The sequence below is a fragment of the Myxocyprinus asiaticus genome, chromosome 38 (assembly GCF_019703515.2).
Source record: "Myxocyprinus asiaticus isolate MX2 ecotype Aquarium Trade chromosome 38, UBuf_Myxa_2, whole genome shotgun sequence".
Lineage (NCBI taxonomy): Eukaryota > Metazoa > Chordata > Actinopteri > Cypriniformes > Catostomidae > Myxocyprinus > Myxocyprinus asiaticus.
In genome coordinates, this window is record NC_059381.1 from 37,131,516 (window position 1) to 37,152,664 (window position 21,149).

Below are 21,149 nucleotides of genomic sequence, written 5' to 3' on the forward strand. Positions count from 1 at the left end.
GAAGCACGTTTTTAGGTAAACATTTGTTTCAGCGTAGTTCAAGAGATCTGTTAAGCATTATATACTGTCATGTCAAAGTTGTTACTAAGGGTTTCCCACACCTATAAAGAGAAATAATACAAAACGACTGTTCGAATATGACTGTAGAATTATCTAACGCCCCATCTCTCGTGTAAACTCTAACATCAGACCATTTAAGCTTTCCCAGTCAAAACTATCTGGATCATTTCCCTCTAATCTCTCCTAATGCTTTATTCGATCATTGTCAATGTCCTCTGGTCGCTTCTCCTCCGCCTCTTTAACAACACTTTAGTTTTCCATTAGAGCGCGAACAAGCGCAACCGCACTGGAGAACTCCGGCAAGACTTTACGCATAAAGCTTCAGGATTTACGCACACTAGTCCTGAGATCGCACCAGCTCCTCTAGCACATTCTGAGTTATGGGATGTACAAATCAAACCAGTTGACAAGGGGACACTTGGTTAGAGAGTGCGCGTAAAGCATGGCTTGGATACGCACATGTTTTCTCTTATCTTGGTAAGTAAAGTGCCTTTATCTGACTTTGCGTGCGTGTTTATTGTTCTGCTTTGCTTATTGAGTGTGAAAGTGGAATTTAAGTAGGACTGTGTTTACAGTGTCGGACATGTGTTGGCGAATCCGCCAGCTGAGACGAAGATTTATTTGGATAACATTACGCGCATTTTGGATAGATTATTAGATGGATACGACAACAGACTACGACCTGGATTTGGAGGTAGTGTAAATACTGTTTCTGGAATAATTTGACTTGTTCAAGAGTTATTTTAGTGCTATTTTCAAGGGAACAAAATGCTTAATTGTGCTGTTAGTAACTTGGGACTTTGTGTTTTGGACTTCCATTAGTTCTCCATTTGTAAATTGTACCAGCAAAAACTTAAACTTGGCATAGAATTGCATTTTCATTTAAACTGAATTATTTTGTTATTAAAAGTGCTTTGTTTTTTATTTAAAGTGCATTATTACTGATTATTAATCACAAAGTATGACCTTAGTCCAAAATACTTAACAAGATCCTTATATTTCTATTAAAAATAATAACTTAATGTGTGATTTTCACAAAACCTGTCCAGAAAATGTCCTGGTATGAAGGCAAACCCCATATATATATATATATATATATATATATATATATATATATATATATATATATATATATATATTATTATTAGTAGTAGTAGTAGTAGTAGTAGCAGTATTCACATAAAGAAAATGAATCATTTAGGACCATTAAGATTTTTTGCATTGTGACATTATTTTTAAGTGTTTCTTTTGATTTTGGAGTGAAATAGGACCAGGACATTTACTTGACATGTTTCGTGAGAATCACCCTAATGACGTCCTTTTATTTTTTGCATTATTTTCTGTTTAAAACAACAACGCTAGGTCCTGTCACAGAGGTTAAAACAGACATCTTTGTCACCAGCTTTGGTCCTGTATCTGATGTTGAAATGGTATGTGAGTTAAATCATTTACATATATACATGCATATAAACATAAATCCTCTTCAATTGTATGTTTTCTTTGCCCACTGCTATAGTCATGATGGTCCAAGGCTTCATTATTCTGACATTTGGGCAGGATGTCATTATAGCAGCTTAGGCATTTTAATCTGTTTGACAATCCCTGACAGTAAGGGTCCCAGCTGAGCTGAGCTGAGCTTCCTCTGTTACACACTACACTATTTTTCTACAGTGTCCAAAGCCACCTCGCTTGCCATGTGATACACTGTGACAATCCAAAAGACAGTATAGATAAGTCTCTGCCAAGATTAGTGGGGGGAAAAAATCATTGCTGAGTGAATACATGCCAGCTTGAATCAGATACATGTACGATAAGACTTTACTGATGCATTTGCTGTCATAAAAGTATTGTGGGTTAATGTTAATGGGTAGTTGAAAAATGGACAAAGACATCAAGATTTTACTTTATAATGTGTGAGGGTGTTTCTTCAACTACGAGACCTTTCGTTTCCCAAAGGTTGCTTTTAATAAAACGACCAGATTTCAACCTTTTTTTTTTTTTTTTTTTTTTTACATTTTTGTTATATGAGGGTCACATTAAAACTGACTTAATTTATTTTTGGTACTTTTCAAATGCCTTTTATGTGTAGAATTTACTGTTTTAGCCTCGTCCCAGTCCCAGACTTACAATGTTAAACTATAAAATCCAACATAAAAATACAACTTATTATATGATTTATAAAATGTTATCATACAAATATTAGACAACTGATGTTTAAAAAAAACAAAAAAAACAAAAACTATGGTAAATTTCACTTGTGTCCAGAATATCAAGCTGTAAAACAAATATAGTGTGTATTGAGGACATATAAAATGTTAGCTATGAAATCGTTTGCCACTTTATTTCAACAATGTTAAAAATGTCATTTCCAGCACAGAATTCTATTAAACACAATATTAAATTAAATTTCTAAAATTCTATTAAATTTGATATGTGCTGGAAATGACACTGTTGGGAATTTCATGACTTTCAGAAGAAACTGACAAAAATGAAATGAATCTCCTGTGATGTACAGTATGTGCATATACTGTTGGACATTGTTAGAAGTCAAATGTAAATAAATAAATAAATAAATAAATAAATTAGTAAGAGTGTAAAAAAGTTTTAACAAGACTTTACTTTATAAAAGTCCATAGTGCTAAGAGTGCTTGAAGTTGAAGAAACAGCCATATATTTGTAAAAAATAATAATAAATTGACAAGTTTTTGATTTTACAAGTTCATTTCAATGATCCTGAAGTGTGACAAAATAATTTTTTTAAAAGTACAAATATTTCACATACTCTCTCAATTAATATGAGTTTCTGCACATGGCAATTTCTATTTGATTTGTATCGAGTTAAACTAATATACAGTTATGAATAATTAAATGATGTATATGACTACTCTTATGTATATATAAAAAAAAATAAATAAATAAATAATTAAAAAAACTCTCTTTAAAAATAATTTCTCAGGAATACACAATGGATGTGTTTTTCCGGCAAACGTGGATCGATGACCGGCTGAAATTTGAGGGCCCCATTGAAATCCTGCGACTCAACAACCTCATGGTCAGCAAAATCTGGACTCCAGACACATTCTTCAGAAATGGCAAACGCTCCATTTCACACAACATGACCACTCCCAACAAGCTGTTCCGCATAATGCAGAACGGAACTATCCTGTACACCATGAGGTAACTGGCATGCCAAACCATTTGTCCTCCAAGTCAAAGATGGACTGCACTCTTGCTTAAAATGGTAGTAGAAATGAAAAACCTCATGACACTTTCTTTCTTAACATTTAATGTAAAGATAGAGTGGATTCTATTGTATACTGCAAATATACCATGTACTGGTAATCTGTTAGGAAAAAAAGGCATTATGCAATATAAAGTGGCCCCAAACAATATGTGGACACTTAAACCACACTTAAAATGTATGAATGCCATTGCATTTAACAAAATATCAAAGCAAGTGGTATTTATTTTAACCTTCAACTCTGGGGCATTTTTGGGCTGCTGTCTCAAATTTAAAAGCTCACCATTTACACATACTGTAGACTAATTGCCAAAATATTGGTCTAATTTTTCCAGAAACCACCCAAAAAAAAAACAAAAAAAACAAAAAAAAAGATTTAACTTATTCATAAATACTGTAATATTGTATATGTTTACAATCTTATGATGAATAGAATGTAATTATTATTATTATTATTATTATTTTTTATTTTTTTTTGTTTGTCCTAAATTTATAAGTATGTAATTCTGGTTCTGTTCACTCCATCTCCCTCCATAAAGTTTTATTTTATTCCACTACATAGAAGCAAGTACAATAAATTAGTTTTTCCTCTATCACCTTCCATCACAAAATTCAGATCTGAAATGTAGGTGGTGTTCTAATGCATTTTAGCCCTCACAGATGTGCTCGTACATTGACATTCAGTTTAATTTTCAGTTCATGCACCACCCCCATTTTTTCATCAAATATCTTGGCCTCTGAGTGGACTAGAAGCTCAATCTAGGTGTCATTAGAAAGCTGAGGTTGTTATGCTGTGACATTTTAACATCAATAGTCGATAACATATTTTAGATGATTTGTTTAGCATGCTTTTCCTGCTGGATCACATATTTTGTTCTGGACATCTAAGATATAATATTGGATTATTCACTAAAGCAATCTCACAGACAAGTAAAAAAAAAATAATTTTTAGAAAACTGCCTAAGGTAAAACGTTTTTAGCGATTTGGGGCTTACAGCAGCAGTAATCGCACATAAAAAATATGTTTGTATTTGATGTCTTACAGAAATCCTATTTCACTTTGTAATTATTTTGAAAATCTTTCTGACAGTCGCATTCCTGACAACGAGAGCTTTATATGATTTGTTTGTTTATGTGCTATTTGAAAGACTTTTACATTCATATTAAGATTTCTACCACATTACCTCTAAGTGGCGTTGATTTGCGACGCAAATGTTTTTATGCCTTATTTTGTTATTTTATGTAACATGCAGAAGTGATGTTTATCTGTGAAAAGTTCAAATTCTAAGCTTTCAAACGATACCACATATGTGTATGTCGTGTATGCCTGACATGTATTCAGAGACTTGAACATTTTAAAAGTAAACTTTTTAGAGTTGAAGAAGTTAAAGAAAGATAGCACAAGCTCACTTTTAACCTTGTGTGACCCCGCGCCCACATACCTGGACGTTGTGTTTTGGCTTTGCTTTATGCAATGCATAATTTAATTTTAACAGACTGATCTCAGTTCAGGAGACTCTGTGCTGTCAGTAAAGGGTTAAATTTTCAGTCATGTGACATGTCATGTGACCAAACAATATGGCACAGATCAGAAACATAATTAAGTTTTTATATTGAAACCTGTTTGAGTCAAAAGATTGGAGTCTCTAGTTTCATCCGATATGCCATTTTTAACATTTGAGTGATTTATCGGGAAACGGCACACTGTTTAACACAATGACCACGTACATGGACTGTATGCTCATTTTCATTTTAAATATCCTATATTCACTGTGCATTTTCACATTGAGAATCAATGCATCCAAAAGCTTGAAAAATGTTGCTTTCAGAGGCTGTATACAGAGTTAGGATGAAAATAAGGTGCATTTTAAACTGTTCTGAGACCAGTGAAGACAGACAGCACACTGGAGGTTAAGTCATTCACTAAACAGGGAGCAAGAGAGCATCTTATAGCTCTCTATGCAGCTAAGTGCATTCAATCCAAACTTCAGTTTCAGGCTGCAGATGATGTTTGGACCACTCAACATGTTTGGCAGACATGGGACAATGGTAATAAATACATAGATTCTATAGCTTGGCATTATTTAAAATTTCACAATGTAGTCCCACTGTCCACATATGTGGACATCAATTTTTAGGAAAACTATTTGCTTTTTTGCTTGTTTATTAGGTGCAAAAGGAAACTGAAAATGCACTCAGCAGTCACTCTTGGGTCTCAGGAGGTTAAAGGGAAATTGTCTTCATACATCCACAAAAAATCATCTTGACACCAGTTGATTAAAATAGCTTTAAAAATTGCTCTGAAAAGTAAAGTTAGTTCTGAGAAGAGATCTAGCAGCATTTGTTTGCAAATGACACTTGCTTTGATACTTTGTTACCAAATATAATGATATTTGTAAGTGTGACTGAGGTGCCCAAATACTTTTAGAGACCGCTGTATATGGAGCTAGACAAAATCAGTTGTTGTTCCACACAAATTAAATGTGGTCCTTTATTTGTTTCCAGGTTAACCATCAATGCCGAGTGCCCCATGCGATTGATAAACTTTCCAATGGATGGACATTCATGTCCCTTAAAATTTGGCAGCTGTAAGTCTTGAATTTAAAAAATGGCGCATATTTACTTTTAATGGATTCATTGGAATAATTGACTTTATTTTGGTTCAATATCTCATACAGATGCCTACCCAATGAGTGAGATTATATACACATGGAAGAAGGGGCCATTATTTTCAGTAGAAGTACCTCAAGAGAGCTCCAGTCTGCTACAGTATGATCTGATCGGACAGACAGTGTCCAGTGAGAGGCTCAAGTCAAACACAGGTAGGATATTTAGGAGATATACTTTGGTAAAATGGGGGGGGGGGTCTTTCAAAGGTTTGCTATAATTCTTTATTGCAAAGAAATCTGAGAGCTTTTCTTAACACCATCCTCTTTTAATCTATTTTAAATCTACTTTTCAGCTGGATAATTACATTTGCATTTTATTGGTTTAAATTAATCTTAAAAGTGGATGTGTTGAATGTGAATGTTTTCAAATGAGTTCTTCTATGTGTCTTGAATGCACTTCTGGGTGGTTGCTGCATAACGTGCCCATGTACAGTACTTTTTTTTATACAATAATCAATGTTTAAGTTAAACTTTATATGAATTTATAAATGTATATAATCCCTCAATTACTATGAGGCATGAATAATAATTCTGAATGAAATAACAAAATGCTTTTTAGATGGAGTATAGCATGAAATGCAACAGTACATGTTGACTTCCTAAACGTATTTCATGCCAACTGCCCTTCTACAGAATACAGTTTCTGCAGTGTGTTCAGCAGGCTTGTACGGGGACTCTCAATGTCACTGTTGTTTGTCTCTTGCAGGTGAATACATCGTCATGACTGTATACTTCCACCTGCAGAGAAAGATGGGTTTCTTCCTAATTCAGACATACATCCCATGCATCATGACAGTGATTCTTGCACAGGTTTCCTTTTGGATCAATAAAGAGTCTGTACCTGCCAGAACTGTGTTCGGTAAGCCACTGCTTTTACTTCTTTAACTGATCATCTGTTATGCCAGGGTGATTTGTATTTGTAGGTATTCGTAAACGTAAAGTGTACACATACTCTGAAATGTGTGATATCAACATACAACATTTAAAACGTAAATCCTTATGAATCACTTTAGAGATGTACAAATCTTTACGAATCCTCTGATGACTGATCAAAACTGACATTAAAGGAATAGTTCACCCAAAAATGAAAATTCTCTCATGATTTACTCACCTTTAAGCCATCCCAGATGTGTATGTCGTTCCTTCTTCAGCAGAACCGAAATAAAGATTTTTATAAGCACATTTCAGCTCTGCTGATCCATACAATGCAAGTGAATGGGTGCCATCAGGCTGCTGGCTGTTTGACAGTCCAAAAGGCATATTTATATATTATAAAAGTAATCCACACGACTCCAGTCAATCAATTAATGTCTTCTGAAGCAAATGTTTGCATAAAAATAAATAGAATATTTATTAACTTTTAATAAACGCTTCCTGCTAGCAGTCAACGCATCATGGAGCTAAACGTGATGGCACGTTTACGCGAGAATTCGGAAGCACGTGCTTTGTTTACAACAGAGGAACAAACATCAAGAACGAGAGTTAGGTCATTTCAAACAGCATCCCAGCACTGGCTAGAAATAATGATTTAAAGTTAAAAACATTTAAATTATCGATTTGTTTCTTACGCAAGCCTATCGATTTGCTTCAGAAGACATTAATTGATCGACTGGAGTCATGTGGATTACTTTTATGCTGCCTAAATATGACTTTTGGACCATCAAACAGCCAGCAGCCTGATGGCACCCATTCACTTGCATTGTATGGATAAACAGCGCTGAAATGTGCTTATAAAAATCTTTATTTCGGTTCTGCTGAAGCAGGAAAGACATACACATCTGGGATGGCTTAAAGTTGAGTAATTCACGAGAGAATTTTCAGTTTTGGGTGAATTAATCCTTTAAAGGTGCTGTAAGTGATTTTTTTCATGGAAAGGTATGCAAAAAATGTTCCTACTCCCTGAGAGATATTACTGAAATAAGTGTTGTAAGATATCTCACCTGTCTCTGTGACAGCTCTAGACTTTGTAAATAGCAAACAAAAATGTTTACGCTTTTGACCAGTCAATCATTTTGCACGTTCTCATAGTATTGTAATTGCAGCGAATTATTGAGACTTACTGCCATTTTTAAGCCATGTTGTTCATAGCAGCTGTCAGTTGAGGGTGCTATTTTTCTGCTGTTGTTTTTAACAACTGTTTCTGCATGATGTCGGCCTCAATAAAGCTCATTTGGTATCTTTGGAGCGCGGGGTTTTGGAAAGAGGCGACGTGACTAATTCAGCGGCTCAGTCTCGTGGAAGTAGAATGGCTAAAATCGCTTAAAGCACCTTCAAGTGCGTTTACATGCACGCCAACACGCTGATAACAACCAAAAATCAGCCTATTCATGTATTGTTAAACGGATTATTCAGTTTTTGATGTCAAAATGGGAACAGTCATGGGCACAACACAAACAAACATTGGATAAGTTGGTAAGAACATTGTTAAAGGTGTTTACATTTTAATTGCGATTAAAAATGCTAATCGACTGACAGCACTATTTATTACTGCAATAATGGAAAGAGTTTAAAGCATTTACATGACCTTACCCTTTGTCAGCTTATAACGCATAATCAGTGTAAGATCACACATGTAAATGCACTCATTGCCAGAATTGTGAGGATACTTCTGTAGGTGGACCAGTTCAATACTCAGACATGATCACATTATGGGAATTTATAAGTAAATGATGGAGAAACTTTGTACAAGAAAAATCTTTGATCCTTAAAGGGTAAAAAAAGTATGCCTATTGTTCATATTTAAGGCTTTATGTATTAGATGCCATCAATAATACATTGATATTGTAGGTTTCAGTGTCTTTCCAAATGTATGAATTTTGTTTGTCCTAGAACCATACTTGATGTACAAATACCTACAAATAAAAATAGGATCATGTTGGTTATGCATACAAAACTGGATTTAAAGGAATTCATGTTCATTATTATGGGAGAGCAACTTACAACAAGTCATTAGCTACCTAAGAAGGCAGCAGTTTTAGGACCATAGGCGTGCCCTCAATGAGAAGGCAAAAGTAGGCAGCAACATTCTAAGACACCTTCTTTTGATCAAATACTAAAGCAGTATGATATGTATACTTCACAGACATGGCGGTCTGAAAATGCATTGCGACAAGATTAGCGAATTCATCCAAGATGGTGCATGTAGTGAGAGAAATGTAGATAAAAAATATACATATTTATTCAATACCAAAAGGGATCAATGAAAAGTAGTTTAATCTAATTACAGCATGACTATTTTAACAAATATTTGTTTGAGCTATGAATTTGGGTGCTATGTTGTTCTGATGGTTTAATTAATCATTTAATTAGCTTAGCAACATGCTAACACAAAACTATTGAAATCAATTGCGAGTTGAGCGCTAGTTGTATGACGCACATGTTGCTGCCTACATAGAGCTTTCTGAATCAACTACTCCGTTAGGATGCTGCCTTAAAAGGTACCTTCCTATGTAGGTTTTGGTAAAGAGCCATAGAAACGGAATGGAAATATTTGCATTTACCATATATGAACAGAGTCGTCTATGTTGAAAAGTTAGAGCACTACTAAAACTGAAGAGTTGTGAGTTGCTAGACTGATGCTGAAAGTGCACATTGAAAGCATAAATATTCATCTTTCTTCATCTAAACAAGAGGAACCCAGATGAACTTGCTAAGCAGTCATTTAGAACTTGGTGAGATGATATACATCTCATTTCCCTTTTTTTATGTAGATATCATTCTGTTTCATTATCTTAATGCACTCTTCTTGGCAGATGTTGGTAATGGTCCTAAATCACTTAAAGTGTCTTGGCCCCTGTTCTGTGCTGGTTAAGGATAAAAGCAAACATACTGAAAGCCTCTTCTTTGCGTTATTCTGTTTGTCCACTTGAATGGGTAACATAGTCAGAAGGGTAACAAAGAAACTCAAGTAAATTCAACCCACCTTCAGTTGTGAAAAGAAGAGGATGCTGAGGATATTGGGTTCAACTTTACTATATACTAAAAAGTATTATGCATCCATCAGCTGTAAAGTGGTAAATTTATTCAGTGGCCTTGTTTAGGGAAGTATATTTCTCCATAGGAGAAAAACAACAACTATCCAACCAACCAACCAACCAAAACCAACCAAAAAAAGATTTTTAAATTCGACATAAAGACAAACGTACAAGACTGCGCACATCAAATCTTTTATGAGGGAATTATTCATCCCATGAAGCATCGCAAATTACATTTTCAAACAATAGTATAATATAAAATGTTGTTTTAAAGACATTGATTATAAGTAAAAAAACAACAACAAAAAATAAACAATATATTCTAAGTTTATTGCAAAATATTCAAATATAAAGTAGTATGAGAGTGTATAGGAAGACTTGATTACATCATTCGCACTGCTTAGCTCTTCTGCTGTGATATCCACTTACATGGTAACAGCCACTTCTCTGATTGGTGGATCTCTCTTTGGAATTATGGGTAGTGTAGTTCTTCACTGGGAGATTTTTTTTTTTTTGGTTTAAAAATGGTAGGTCTGTGTTGAAAGGTTTATACATTATTGCTAAACATTAAATTCTCTATTGAGATAATGAATAGGATTTTTACGTTTGGAACCTCTCTGTTTCACTTTATAGCCTTGGAAACAAAGAAGTGTTTTATTTTGTCCTCCTGATGGTTTTGTGCCAGTGTCTGATTAATTTGGTGGACTTGAGTGAAGCATCTGTGTTCTGGACTCCCACTTGTGTTTCAATGGGCCCATTAAAATGAGATTATTGGGCAATTAGGAGTGTATTAATCCATAAACTGCATCTAAGGTTTTTCTCTTTATGATAAAACATATCGTCAGGAAACAATTAAAGCCCTTGCCAGCTGTCAAAACACATTGTCACAGTCAAAGATGTCAATCTAGTGGAAAACAAACAAATAAAAAAATAGTGCTGACAGACGCAAAAACACGTCCTATGTGATGGATCCCGACAGCATTTGTGGCATAATAATGATTACTGCAAAAACTCTTATTTACTTTTGTTAAAAAAAAGAAAAATATGGGTTACAGTGAGGCACTTACAATGGAAGTTAATGGGGCCAATCCGTAAACTTTAAAATACTCACTATTTCACAAATATAGCCACAAGATATGCATGAACAATATGTGTGTTAACATGATTTTACTGTGTTAAAATCACTTACTAACCTTTTCGGTGTAAAGTTGTAGCCAATTTTACAACTTCGTTGCCATGACGATGTAATGTCAACAAACCCTTAAATGACTGTAAAACTTCACAGCTCAAATAATACATGAGTTTTGACAGAAGAATCAATGTAAGTGCTTTTATAAAATTATAAGCTTCACATTTCTGCCTTTTAACCCTCAAAAAATGTCCTCATTGATTTCCATTGTAAGCCTAACTGAAACCTCGATTTTTGCTTTTTTAAAGAAAAGGACGTACCAGTCGAAATTATTTTTGCATTAATCAACATTATGCCACAAATGCTGTCAATTGAGCTTAACATGTATTGAGTCCTGAATGTTCCCTTTAAGTATTTATTTCACTGTATCTGCATTTCTACCTGGTTATGTAATATATGAAATATGTTTTAGTAGAATTTACTGTAAAAAGTGACCAGTATTGGGTGTAATCTAATTACAAAATAATTTGTTATTGTATTGTAATTACTTTTTTAGTCAAAAGTAGTTTAACACATTACATTTTAAATTATTGTAATCAGATTACAGTAACTGACGTTCAGATAACTTTTAAGTATATTACATGGGTTACCCATTTTTATATTAAAAAAATATTGCTTATGTAGAATAATACATTTAAACATAAATTATGTTCCTTTGTATAGCTAAACATATTAACTTGTGCGTGACAAATGAACAAGATGGAAATATTGACAATATTTCTTAATTAGTTCATTCCATATATTAATTTTTATCTCATAAATTGGCTTGTTTTCCCAACCAATCCATTATTGGTTGACCTTTACTATCCAGGGCTGCGTTTCCCAAAAGAATCGCAAACTTAAGCTGATCGTAGAGACCATTGGCGCCAATGGTTTCTACGATCTACTTAGGCTCATGATGCTTTTGGGAAACGCTGCCGAGATTTGTATTATAAAGTTTGACTTGTTGATTCAAGCTTCAGGAGTTTGATTTTATTGGGATGTGTTTGTCTTGAAGACAAAGTAACAAGTATAGTATAAAAATGGCTTTTTTTGATCAAGGTGTCAGAGATCTCGTCTCTCCAAGCAAACAACAGAGAGGTGAGTAACTTACAGTGTGTTTTTCAATTCTGTCAGAGGTGAAAGTGTGAATCTTGTGAAAGGAGATGAGAAAGAAGCTTAATACAGTGTCAAAATAAAAGAAGTGAGAGGTTCTGACAAATGTCTTGCTTTAGAGAGAGAGGGGGAGATGGATAGGCAGAGGCACTTATTGTCCACATCCACTGTAGATGTTCTACATCAGAATGTCCCTTTACTAAAAGCTGAAATAACCCAGAGCATTTGCATCAGAGACGTATTTGACTAAGGTTAAATCGGACCACCATTTTTTTCCTCTTAAAAGCATGCTTTTGCCCCCAGCACTCTTGAATTTGTGCATTTGCTTTTCCTATCATTTTCCTTATCTCACTATCTACATTTCCTTCCATAAAAGGTGTTCTCATGTAAATAAAATCTAGATATTAACATATGATTTGTGGTGGAAGTTGAAGATTCAATGAGGTCTTAAATTACATTGTAGAGACCAAGAGCTCCATACTGTATATATTTATCTGTGGAAGACATCAGTTTGTTAAAAGCACCATAAGCTTGTAAATTAGCTATATAGATATTTAATGGGTATGAGCTTCATGACTAAGAGTTTGAGCCAGTCAATTGACCTGTTCAAGCATATGCTTTTACAACTCCTCTGCTGTATGGGACCGTGCTGTGTATTATACATCTATCATATTGCTTTAGCTAGCTAAGAATAAAACTGGTTTTATTTATTTAGCCAGTGTCATAGTCACTTCCAGTGAATAAAAACTCATCATAGGGATGTGGCCTTCAGACATATTGTACTATTTTAATATGTAGAATATAACAGTAGAGAAAAAGGCTTTTATGTAAGCAATCTATTTCAGTGTTTCTCAGCTGGTTTTGCTTCAGATTCCAGATTTTACATTGGACATCCAGTGACAACCAGTTACATAAAGTATGTGTAATTTTGTATCAAATAAGGCTTATAATAGGTTATGCTTTATTCACAAATCTCACTGCTATTTGACTGGAACAATTGACATCACACTATTACCCCTCACGGAAAGCAGGTGGAATAATTGAATTGTATTAAATAAAGCGATGTTTGTGTAAATTTTCTAGTAATCTTGCCGAAGTAATTATTAAATATGTTTCCACAGGTTTTATTAATATTACAAGGGTAACACTTTGCAATAAGGTTACATTTGCTAACATTAGTTAACAATATTAGTTAACATTAACTAACAATGAACAATACTGTTCCCACTTTATATTAGGTGTCTTTAACCACTATGTACTGTATTAACATTAAAATACATACAACACAATCTACTTATTGCATAACTACATGTTGTTCTGCAAAATTCTCACAAAATTCACAGCTGTTGCTACTGAGGTCGAGGTACAGCTAGGTGTAGGTATAGGGTAAGGGTTGGTGTTGGGTTAGGGGTTAGGTATTTCATTTTTATTTTACCTCATAGAATCTTTTTAGACCTTTAATAAATCATGTGTGTCCCATAGGACTTGAACCCAGGTCTTTCCAAATGGGTTATTGTGTAATTGACCACTACAATGGAATTATTTAAAATAATGAATCAAGTCAAATTCAAGTAGAATTTTATTCATCTCATTTTTTATCAACCAAGGGGGAAAAAACAAGAATAAGAAAGTGGTCCCCTATTTAGAGGTTATCCCTACCATACTCTGGCCTTGGACAAGCAATGTGCAAAAAGACATAAGAAAGAGACCAATCTTTTTTCAGATAATAACCTTAATGAGAATTGGCGAGTGGAATTTGCATGCCACTCTCTGCCCCGGACATACGGGTATAAAAAGAGATGGCATGCACCACTCATTCAGATTTATGCTGAGGAGCCAATAGAGAGTCCCGGCCATGCCAGGGGCCGGTTCAGCACCGTGGCAGGAGGGACACAACGTCTCGTTCCCTCCATCACAGAACAGAGGTTACATTAGTAACCTAGATGTTTCCTGTCTGTCACTCACTCGACATTGTGTCGATGTAGTGACACTAGGTGTTCCCTATAAGAAATGCCGCAGGAGCTGAACCGTGTCATGAGGTACGGAAGAGTGGACACTGGCAAGCTGCTGTGTGGCTCGCATCGAGCGCTCGACCACATCGTGACCTACCAACGAGTTAGGTAAGGCGTCTCCCTAGTCCTGTTAAGGGGGGAGGAGGTACTTACCCAAGGAGGCTACAGGCGGTGGCCTTTCCTGATATTTACTGTTAAGCAATTTCCCGCCGAGCACCTTCTGGAATAACACTGGGAAGTGCTCTTCCCTCTCCAGGAGGGAGGGCACTACGGAGACCACATCCTACCGGAGGGAGGTTAACATGTGGAGAATACCTCACATGGACTTACCAATGGGGAAGTTCACATATGGAATGATACCACCGGGAGGACCCTATCTACGGAGAGGGTACACAGAAACAGTGGCCGAAGCAGAGCGAAGCTCTGATGAGAGGAAACACAGGGTTCACCTGAGGGGAAACCGAACACTGGAAATGCGTCACACGGGATTACCAAGAGGGGAATCACCACGTATGGAGCACTGAGCCCGAGGACATGGGCTCACCTGAAAAGGTGCATACAACGAGTGCTGGGCTTGGTGGCATCACTCCTCCACCGAGTTCATCACTGAACTGTGCTTAAGACTTAAAGAGACGTCCAGGCTTCACCAGTTACGGGGAACTGTTGTGGACAAAATAACGCACATTATCACCTTGAAAAAGGGGAAAGGCGTAAATGCAAGTGGTACACCCAACTGGCTGCCCAGCCTACCTGCTGTTACTCCATAACACTCGGGACGTAACCGGTTCTATGCATAGGTTGTAAAACCTCGCAAAGGTATTGGGTGTAGCCCAACCCGCAGCACTGCATATGTCTGCTAGAGAGGCCCCCCTTGCCAGTGCCCAGGAGGATGCAACACCTCTAGTGGAGTGTACCCGGACTCCCAAGGGGCACAGCAGGTCTTGTGACTGGTAAGCCAAGGAAATGGCATCCACAATCCAATGGACCAGCCTCTGTTTGGAGACAGCTTTCCTCTTCTGCTGCCCTCCAAAGCAGACAAAGAGCTGCTCCGAGCATCTGAAGCTGTGCGCGCGGTCCAGATAGATGTGTAGGATGTGAACTGGACATAGCAACGACAAGGCCGGGTCTTCCTCCTCTGAAGGGAGCGCTTGCAGGTTCACAACCTGGTCCCGAAAGGGAGTGGTGGGAACTTTTGGCACGTAACTGGCCTGGACTCTAGTCATTCGCTGGTGACAGAGAGCACCTGTAGGTCCCCCACCCTCTTGATGGAAGTGAGCGCCACCAGGAGGGCCGGCTTCAGTGACAAAGTGCTGAGCTCTGCCTGCTCCAGGGGATCAAAGGGGGCTCTCTGTAGAGCAGATAGGACCACAGAGAGTTCCCAAGAGGGTATCAGGTGTGGTCTAGGAGGATTCAACTTCCTCGCGCCTTTGAGGAACCTGGTTATCGGGTCGTGCTGTCTACAGGATCGCGTAGCCGAGACGAATCGTCCTGATGAGCCACTGCGAGGGGCTGGAGAGTGCTAACTGGGCCTCCAGGCTCCGCGCCAGTGGCACCAAGGGGACAACTGGATTTACCGTGCCCGGGGAGGGTGATTCACGGCAAGGCAGAGCAGGTGCCCCGTCGGAAAGACAACTCAGGGGGGACGCATTGCTATGCAAGCCCACAACAGTGGCTGGGGCGGGCAAGCAGCCCCAGAGACCAGCATATTTACATGTTGGCCGGTCATCTCTCGATGGAGAACAGGGGCATGTGAGGTACTCGCGACTGACTGGTTGACCGGAAAGAATTCCAGGGCCTGGCCATCGTGAGCACGAGCGTGCTGACCCAGGGAATGAGGGAACAGCTCTTTTATTGACCATGCAGGTGCTGAGGCCCAGAGGGCACCCAGCAATTTCATACTCACCAGACCGGTCTGACATCTCATCCCTGGGTCACCCATGTCAGGGCCACCTCTAAGCCCATCCGGGGTCCTTGGGGGCCGACTGACGGGCAGGTGGAGCCACCTTCCTGCGGGAGGATCTTCTTCTCAGAGGCCGGCATACGGGCTCCGATGGTGCGGGAGCCAGGGCCAGCATCGCAGGAGAACGGTCCTGGAGAGAAGCAGATGGGGCGCAGGGCTTCGCGCCACAGCATGATGTGTCTGATTGCCTCGGTCTGCTTACTCACCATCGAGAACTGATCACGCATCTCCGCAAGGTTGAGCCACAGATGCTGCTCTTGGACCACCAGAGTGGACATCGTTTGGCCCAGGGTGTGCGCCGTGACCTTCGTCGCCCCTAGGGTGAGGTCAGTCGTGGTACGCAGTTCCTGCATAAGCCCTGGGTCGGTTCTATCCTCATGCAAATCTTTCAGCGCCTTGGCCTGGTGGACCTTCAGGATGGCCATGGCATGCAGGGCGGAGGCGGCCTGACCCGCGGCCTCATAAGCCTTCATCACCAAAGAGGAAGAGAACTTACAGGCCTTGGAAGGGAGCCTTGGTCGGTCCCTCCAGGTGGCTGCGCCCTGCGGGCATAAATGCACCGCTATGGTGCGCTCTACCTGGGAAAGCTCGACGTATCCCTTACCCGCACCACCGTCGAGGGTAGTTAGGATGGACGAGCCCGCGAAGTGTGTATGGGCAGAAAAAGGTGCCTTCCACGACTTCGTTAGCTCCTTGTGCACTTCCGGGAAGAAAGGCACCAAGAAACCAATCATCTAGCCACGAACGCTCAGGGCAAGGTGGAGGGTTCCACTTTAATAAATATAATATTATATAATAAAAATAAATATATAACATAATAAATATATCATATTAATAAGCCGATATAGAAAAAAGTGCTAAAATAAGTGTGTATAAGTGTTTAAGTGCAAATTATTACACACACCAATTTAAAACACACTCAGTGAACAAGTCCATTGTCAATAAATAAGTGAAGCAATAAATACATAAATAAATAAATAAATAAATAGAGTCATGTAGTTCATAAATCACTTTTATTCGCGCTTTACCATCATATAATCATCATGCTGACTCACCATCAACAAAACAGTCTGTTAGGGTAATGGTTAGGTATAGGGTGGGGGTTGGGTATAATTTAAACTCCTTACCAATTTATTTTTATCTCCAATTAAACCCAACATCATCTAATCCTCATATTGAATCACCTTCCACAAAAGATATGCAGTTAAGGTTATGGTTAGGTTTAAGTTTAGGGTTGGGGGTGAGTATTATTTAAACTCCTCACCACCCTATTTTTTTATCAGGGTAAGGGTTAGGGGTTAGATTAGGTTGGGTTAGGGGTTAGGTTAGGTTGGGTTAGGGGTTAGGTTAGGGTAAGGGTTAACAGTGTAACTACAGATGTACAGTATTAAATGCATGTACTTTAAATGTAAGTACAACGCAACAACACATGACATAATACGTACATTGTATCTAATGGTTAAGTGATTAAAGTCATCTAATATAAAGTGGGTCCAATGACTAAGACTTGTCGATGCTAATTGTAAGTCAGTGGTGGAATTGTTTCTTTTGATTGATTTTTTGACATTAACCAACCAAATGAACGGATTCACTTACATATTTGGGACTTCCCATAAGACATGGCGGCTTAGGTAAGCATATTTGATTACTGTCTCTGATTGCTGCTGCGTGCACAATACCAAAAGCAATGTAAAAAGTTTTGTGAAAACTCCTGTGTAGCTACTGTTACTGCCGAAACATACGCTATGCAAGTACGTGAAAGCAGACACTTCTAGCTACGCAAGCTCTATTTTGTAAGTAGTTGCATTCCAAAATGAGTCAGACCGCAGTTCATAACACAATGCAAGTATGGGTTGCAATCTTCGCATTGTCACATGGGGCGCTATATCGAGATTAGTTTGTCCTCTTCTGCAGTGAGTTTTCTCTTTCAAGTCAACGACTTTCATGGCGGAGCAACAGCTTGAAGAAAATATTGCTGAGCAAGTAAGTTAAAGCCAATATATTTATAGCAACTTACCTAAATAATAACACATCCAGTTTAATGGCACCGATGTATGAAGGTAACTCTATTGCACCCTTGAATACTTAGGTTTGTTCCCGCCACGGTAATGCAAGAATGCACATAAAGCATGTTCAATGGCAATGCTGTGGCCAAACACTCGCATCTGCGTTCACGTTCTTACGTAAAGTATGTTTTGGCCTTTACTTCCCAACATTGATGTTTAGATTGATAAATTATACTATATGCTTTTTGATCATTAAGGCACAGTGTACATTTATTCATCTCTATTTGTAGTGAATCTTTATAACTGAGTCCTATTCGGCCCTTCCTTATGGTTCTTTTATAATAGGCTCCTGTCTATATCGGGAAATAATAATCCAGAATGAAGCTTTGTGCTTGCCATAAAATGTTGATGTCTCTATTAAGACATGGGCATGTTTCATCGTTACTGTCCTCATAACAGACTCTCTCTCCATCGAATGCACTCTCTCCTTGGGTGAGGACACGTATCTAATTCCAATCTACTCGACCCATTGACCATGAGTCGCCCTATAGATCACCCAGCAGCCCCAAAAACAAAAAACAAAAAAAACACAACAAGCCTGTTGTGGTGTGGAAAGCAGGGTAGATTGTATCTGCAGCACCTCTTGCCCCTCATATAACAGGTTTTGAGAAGGTGAGCATGATGTGGGCATCGATGCAAAAAGACAAAACAAGGCTTATGCTGTTTTATTAATGGGAGATGTCTATGTGTCTATCTTTGAGGGATGGTACTGTGCAGTCTGAGGGAGGATCACTGGTATTTTCTGCAGTACAAAATTTAATTGAAGTCCTTTTTTAGATTAAAAAAATATGTAAAGCTGATTCGCTGTTTGAAAATGTCAGAAAACAGAAAGTGTTAGAATCATACCCGCATCTGAATATTCATACTTCGTGGCTACACACTTTGCAAAAAGCAGCATGCCAAATTAGTAGGAAATGGCTAGTTTACACACATTAATGTATTGTCTTATTGTATGATTTAAAAAATAATAATAATTCTATACTGTTTCAGCAAACCCAGACTATTTTTTCATTGCTTTATATTGAGACCAATATATATAATGTTGTCATCACTAGAAAAAAAAAAAGTTTTAATTAAACATCACTTGAAATGTCAGGTTTTGGGCTCATAGATCAAATATCTATGCTCCTTGAACTTACAGTAGCAAGAAAATGTATGTGAACCCTTTGGAATGGCCTGCATTTGTGTATAAATTCAAAAAAATCTCAAAAAAGAGATCTCAGAAGACCCACGATCAAGAATTGTCACTTTGCTTTAAACTGGAAAGGGTTATAAAGTTATCTCAAAGAGCTTAGATAACTATCCACAGTTAGAAAAATATCAATGGAAATGTTTTAGTACTGTGGCTACTCTCCCTAGAAGTGGCCATCCAGTCAAGATTACTCAAAGGGCACACTGCATAATGCTCAATGAGGTAAAAAAAAAAAAAAAAGAACCTTAGAGTGACAGCTAAAGACTTGAAGGAATAATTGGAACTGGTTAACATCTCTGTTCATGAGTCTAATATATGGAAAACATTAAACAGGCATGGTGTCCATGACAGGACACCATGAAGGAAGCCACCTTGACACTCCACAACGCTACTGCAAAAATGATTTGTGGACTGATGAAACTAAGGTTGAATTGTTTGGGAAGAACACACAGTATGCTGTAAAAGGGCACCACATACCAACATGAAAGCATCATCCCGACAGTGAAGTACAGTGGAGGGAGCATCATGATTTGGGGCTGCTTTGCTGCTTCGGGGCCTGGACTACTTGCCATCATTGAGGGAAAAATGAATTCCCAAGTTTATAAAGATATCCTACAGGATAATGTCAGGGTGGCTGTGTGCCAACTGAAGCTCAGCAGAAGTTGGGTGATGCAGCAGGACAATAACCCTAAACATCGAAGTAAACCCACTACAGATCAGCTTCATTAATTATGTTTCCTTGGTCATAGGAAACTTAAGGCGGCATTTAAATAGTTGTTATTAAGAATTCATAGAGATTTTAGCTCTTTTGTAGTATTATTTATGTTTTTATGTTTATTTATTTTTTTGTAAATAGTTGTTCCGTGTGATGTCACCATTCGAGTGAGTTTAACCCTGCTAACTCTATCTCAGTTCTGCTTGTGCATGTGCAACTGAAGTACAGGCATATACTGTATGTATTTCTGTGGAGAATTAAGTTTATTTTATGATTCACCTAGAATCAGTTATAACCTTTTTTTTTTAACTGTGCTATTGCATGATCTAAATTTGAGTTAATTCAATTAAAATTATTAAGTAGAAACAACAATATTTAAATAGAAAATCTGAGTTTAGTCTACTTGCATCTAGTTACCTTAATTTACATAGTTAAATTCATTCTAAATGAACACCAAGTTAAGTGAACTTAATTAAACACGTTTTGGAGACGCAATTTCTCAATTCAACTGAGGGAATGAGTTTACTCAATCGAGTAAAGACAACTTATTAGGGTTTTCAGTGTATGAGTTAACAAGTCCTAACCAATAACAAATTCCAACACTCTCAGAGTATGTACTGAATTCAGTAAATAACTTCTGATGTTATGAAGTAGGTTCTGTAGGCATACAAGTGTGTAGTATACAGTACTAAACACATTCCTGGACATACGACTGTAAATCCAACCCGGTTTCATGACAAGTTGTAATAATAGTAGGGGATAGTGGAATGTTAAGAAATCATACAAGTTGACTTGTACAAAAACATATGACTTTTACTCCCATAACAAACTAAGAAACAAATGTTATTATGATTTTTCCCTTAAAGTTTAACACCTAACAGAAACCTAAACCTAACCATAAAGTCTAACCCCAAACTCTAAACCTAACCTATTTTCAACAATATATATATTTTTTATTTCTTTTCTCCACTTTTTC

The 21,149-nt window shown here is 37.6% G+C and overlaps 1 protein-coding gene across 1 annotated transcript in view; it reads left to right on the top strand.

The window, feature by feature from the left end:
- Positions 1-360: 360 nt before the first annotated feature.
- Positions 361-21,149, top strand: part of LOC127429138 (gamma-aminobutyric acid receptor subunit alpha-6-like) — a 54,677-nt gene continuing 33,888 nt past the window's right edge. Inside the window, exons 1-7 of the mRNA XM_051677983.1 lie at positions 361-537; positions 636-754; positions 1,423-1,490; positions 3,017-3,237; positions 5,807-5,889; positions 5,980-6,123; positions 6,677-6,829. Coding sequence (XP_051533943.1) covers positions 503-537; positions 636-754; positions 1,423-1,490; positions 3,017-3,237; positions 5,807-5,889; positions 5,980-6,123; positions 6,677-6,829 — 823 coding nt within the window. The 5' untranslated portion in view covers positions 361-502. The remainder of the gene's footprint in view (positions 538-635; positions 755-1,422; positions 1,491-3,016; positions 3,238-5,806; positions 5,890-5,979; positions 6,124-6,676; positions 6,830-21,149) is intronic.